General features: G+C 41.2%; 1 protein-coding gene across 4 annotated transcripts; it reads right to left on the bottom strand.

Annotated features, from left to right (window-relative positions):
* Nucleotides 1-1825: 1825 nt before the first annotated feature.
* LOC125541335 (probable glutamate carboxypeptidase LAMP1) lies at nucleotides 1826-3811 on the bottom strand. 4 transcript variants are annotated; one of them, XR_007297490.1, is made up of 5 exons: nucleotides 2970-3811; nucleotides 2789-2871; nucleotides 2457-2525; nucleotides 2144-2231; nucleotides 1826-2072 (listed from the first exon to the last, which is right to left on the bottom strand). XR_007297490.1 is itself a non-coding variant. In XM_048704778.1 (4 exons), the coding sequence occupies exons 1-4, from the start codon at nucleotides 3270-3272 to the stop codon at nucleotides 1927-1929; spliced, it is 312 nt and encodes a 103-aa protein (XP_048560735.1). In that variant the 5' UTR covers nucleotides 3273-3811; the 3' UTR covers nucleotides 1826-1926. The 4 variants fall into 4 exon arrangements, 1 of the variants encoding a protein (XP_048560735.1); XR_007297489.1 differs by lacking the exon at nucleotides 2789-2871; XR_007297491.1 differs by lacking the exons at nucleotides 2789-2871; nucleotides 2970-3811 and adding an exon at nucleotides 2638-2779.
* Nucleotides 3812-4360: the final 549 nt, after the last annotated feature.

Genomic DNA, 4360 nt, shown 5'->3' with positions numbered 1-4360 from the left:
TTAAAAGTGCAAAAAATGGCGTTGTGTTTTTTATTTTTTTAACAGGTAAATCCTAGGTTTTAATAAACTCCGAACTTCTCTGTTATTTAAATTTGAACTTCACCTTTTCATATTTTGAGTAAAGAAATTGTATTCGATTTTTATACGGAAAAATCAAACATGGAAATACGAGGTGAACCTCTCTCGCAGGAATTTTTGAACTTCCCTGGACAGAGCACTTGAACTTCTTTCAACAAACCTTTTATGCTTTTATTTTTTCTATACTTTTTATTCTCACCTGAAATGCATTCCTTGCAGTAATTGAACTTCTCGTTGTTTTCACTATGAACTTCTGTCACATTTTTTGTGTATACGTCAAATTACATGCAATTGAAGGTCGAACGTCATTTTTTCCATTTTAAAACATGTAATTGAAGGTCGAACGTCCCGCAATATAAATTCTGAACCATGCACGGTGGTGCACGTGAACTTATTGCAACAAATCTGAGTTTTTTATATACTTCAAACTTCTCTGTTATTTTGAATTGAACTTCTTAGTCTTATTCTTAGAAAAAAATATGTTTTGCAATAAGCATCAAACATTTTTTTCAAAATTGAATCTCATAATTTTATTTTTCCTAGAAATGGAAAGAATTTGAGTTTTCCGTAAACATCAAACTACTCCTTTTATTTTAATTTGAACTTCTTTAATTTTATTCTTTAGTAACAAAGAAAACCTGTTTTTTTATATAAATATTGAACTTCTTTTATATATAATTTGGACTTCTTGGTTTATTTGAAATACTTTCTTTTTCCATTTTTTGAACCGTAAAACAATTTTATTTTTATAAAAAATAAGCATCAAACTCATGTTGTATGTTAATTTGAATTTCTTGCTTTTATTTAGATAATTTTTTTCTGATTTTCTTATGAACATTGACCTGCTATGTATCTTAAATTTAAAATTCTTGGTTTAGTTTCAGAGACGGAAAAAATTGTCTACTGTTTTAACTTACAGGCTTTGGGGTTTTGTAAACTTCTAGAGTTTTTTTAGCAAACTCTTTTTTTAGTTAAATGCCTTTTGGCTTATTTTTTAACACCAATGTTTCTTCTCTGTTTTTCCCAACCTTCTATCACTTTGTATAAGTGAACTTCTTCAGAACATAATGTTTGAATTTCCTTGAGGTTTTCTCATCAACTATATGCACTTATTTTTGTGATATTAAAAATAGCTGGCACGCTAGGGAGGGTCGAATTTTGCTGACCATGAAGTAGATGAACCTTGTCCAACGTAATAGTTGGACTTCAGTTAACTCCAGATTTCCTCTCCAACAACATTACATGGGCACAATTAAAGTCACAACTTAATAAATGGATTCAGCTGGCATTCAAATCAGAAAGAAGAATTAGTGTTGGGCTGCTATCTGAAACAAGATGTAGTAAAGTCGCACGAATTACTCAGTACGTGCATCAGTGAGTTGATTAAAACAAGAATAGAGAGAGCTCTGTGCAGGTCACACTAGAATAAAGCAAAGAATATATTAAGATAGAGATCCATCAGTCACAACCAAATGCATTCACGAGAAACAAATAACTATAGGGAATGGCACCATCACATTAGAACTTCTTCATGTTCGTTCATGAGCTGGAATTTTTCCTCACTCAAACTTTCTGTACAGTGAGGAGGCGGTGGCATTGTAGCATGCAAGGCAGTAGAGGGAGAGGAGCACCAGGAGCGCCGCGCTGTTGTTATTGATGCTGCAGCGGCTAGCAGCTGTGAGATGATGATGTTGGTTATGTTGTGAAGCTACCAAGTACAACTGCCTCCGTTCACAAATTTAAGATGTTTTAGATATTTCAATATGGACTACATACGAACTGAAATGAGTGAACATACACACTAAAACATGACTGTATGCATCCGGTTCAGACAAAGGTTAGAACATCTTATATTTTTAAACGGGTGGAGTAACACACAACACAAAATGAATACGGGGCTGCACCTGCAACATGCCTAGAGAACCCAGGGTCCGCGAACTTCTCCACCCTTACAAAATCATCGTATAAAGAGTGGTAAACAGGATATCTTGGCCCTGTCAATGTCCAAGGAGCACCATTAGAGATACGAGAAACTAAGAATAAACAATACGAAATGCGCCCCTACCTTCTCCAAATATCAAGTTGGTGGATGGAATGCCAACATGTTGAATGAATGCTGCATAGTCTGATCCTCCATTGCCCAGTCGTTGAATCTTCATGCAGGATATCAGAGACAATATATGTTAACTATAGTAAATAGCTAGGAACATTTTCAGAGTTGGAGCTGAAATTTAGAAATGAAGATTCAGACATGAAACCCCGAAGCTGCAGGTTTCATTTTACGCACAAAGGAACCCAGAGTTTGACAGCAATCAGTACTATATATCGCAAGTGATAACGGTGTGCTAACTGTATAAGGAAGTCATTTTACAACTCACGTTGGGAGAAGCATTGGATTTGACCCATGAATCATAAGCCGTCTGAGATGAATTGTCGGCGTCTTGAACCTTCATGAATTGAAAAAACAAAATGTTTTGACTTTTTGACCATCTTGTTATTAATAAGAAAAATAGCATAAGCATGATATTGTCAGAGACAGGTGGTTCAAAGTTGACGCACCCACTATAGAGTGTTGACCACTCAACAGCTACTCTTTTGTATGACCAAAACCAAAAAACTGACTATCAGTTAGTACTCTTTCCATTTTAATTGATTCCATTAGTAGTTCATCAAGTTGGGGAGTTGTAGATGGGAGTAAAACTGGACTGACTCTGAAACATCAATATTCAGATAAGCAACACCCCTCGAGGAAAGCATCTCCCTGTTTTCTTCAACCCATTCAGTTGATCCTGTCTGCATAAACGTAAATTGTGATCACCATTGCATATGCTTTTAAGTTGCCTACATATGTATAACAAACGAATGTGGTGCTGGAAGAGAGATCCACTTACCAATCTGTACTCTTCTGCATCCCAGCTACAGAAAATGATGGTCCTTCGAGGCCTCCATCCTTGCTTTTGCAGCACAAAAAACCTTTGTGCTAACTAGATGGATAGGGAGTGAAGTTAACAACGTTTTCAGAAGCAGAGATGGTCATATTGTTCAAGACTTTCTACTGATAAGTCAACTCCGTTATTCAGAAGGAGCGGTCAGGATTACTGTATTATGCCACGTTGCAGAGTTCAGAGCAAAGAACAGCCTACTGGATTGCTGAGAACATATATATGTTATAACACAAGAATCACCTCGATCATAGCTGTTGTTTCGCTGTTGGGGTCGGCGGCTCCGAACTTCTTTGTGCCTGTCTTGCGTGCACACACGTGTGAAGAAAGTGTGTTCTTCTTTTAGCTTGGCTTCTCCTCACACCACATGTGGCTGTCATGTGCACGCAAGCACCAAGGACGAAGAAGATCTAGGCAGAAGAGGAAGACATCCATGGTGCGCCAGCGAGGCAGGATAATGTCGGGGGATGGGGCGTGGGCCCTTTGGGCGGTGTGCTTGGGGATTGGCGGTAGATGTCGGCGCTCGTGTGCCAGGGGGACGGGGTGCTGATGGTTGGACCTAGGCGTGGGGGCGGCGCGACTGTCGGACCTAGGAGTGGGGTGAGTGCACTGCGGCGGCCAGACCCAGGTGCGGGGTTGGCACGGCAGCCGGACCCAAGAGTGGGGCGGCGACGGGACCAAATCCAGGCGAGGCGGCTGTGCGAGGCCGGATCCAGGCGGGGGGCAGCTCCAGCATGGATAGAAGGCCGCCGACGGCAGCCGTAGCGGAGGGCGGAGCTGGGGAAGGTCGCGGTGGCTGTCGTGGTTCTAGGTCTGACAGTAATGTAGGGGGGTAGGTATGGAGAGGCAAGATCTTAGCTATGGAGTAGTTGTAAGCACACAAGGTTTACGAGTTCAGGCCCTTCTCGGAGGAAGTAATAGCCCTACGTCTCGGAGCCCGGAGGCGGTCGACTGGATTATGTGTGTACGAATTACAGGGGTGCGAACCCTTTACACTAAGGAGGGGGGTGGCTTATATAGAGTTCGCCGGACCCCTCCGGCCCTCAGTTATGCAGGGTTTTAAATACATTAAGGTCGGGCGTTACAGGTAACGCCCCTAATAAAGTGCTATGATGACCATAAAAGCTACTTAATGACCGACCGTTAGCGTGCGGAGTGACTTTAGGTCTCCTAGCCGTCGAGTGGTTGGATATTGGTCGAGTGATTGCTTCTTGGTCGAGTGTCTTCGAGTCTATCGAGTGGAACACCTCCAAGTCGATTGAAAGGTGATTTCTTCTAGAGATGTCCTTGGGTAGGGCAGTTGGGACAGGTCCATGACCCTACCCTAGGTACATAGCTTC

Source organism: Triticum urartu, chromosome 2 (assembly GCF_003073215.2).
Source record: "Triticum urartu cultivar G1812 chromosome 2, Tu2.1, whole genome shotgun sequence".
Classification (NCBI taxonomy): Eukaryota; Viridiplantae; Streptophyta; class Magnoliopsida; order Poales; family Poaceae; genus Triticum; species Triticum urartu.
This window is presented reverse-complemented; position numbering and strand designations above follow the sequence as displayed.

Coding starts and splice junctions, on each gene's coding strand:
- LOC125541335 (XM_048704778.1), bottom strand. Junction 2,232..2,456: donor AATCCAATGCTTCTCCCAAC/GTGAGTTGTAAA, acceptor TCCTGCATGAAG/ATTCAACGACTGGGCAATGG. Junction 2,073..2,143: donor CAACTTGATATTTGGAGAAG/GTAGGGGCGCAT, acceptor GGACATTGACAG/GGCCAAGATATCCTGTTTAC.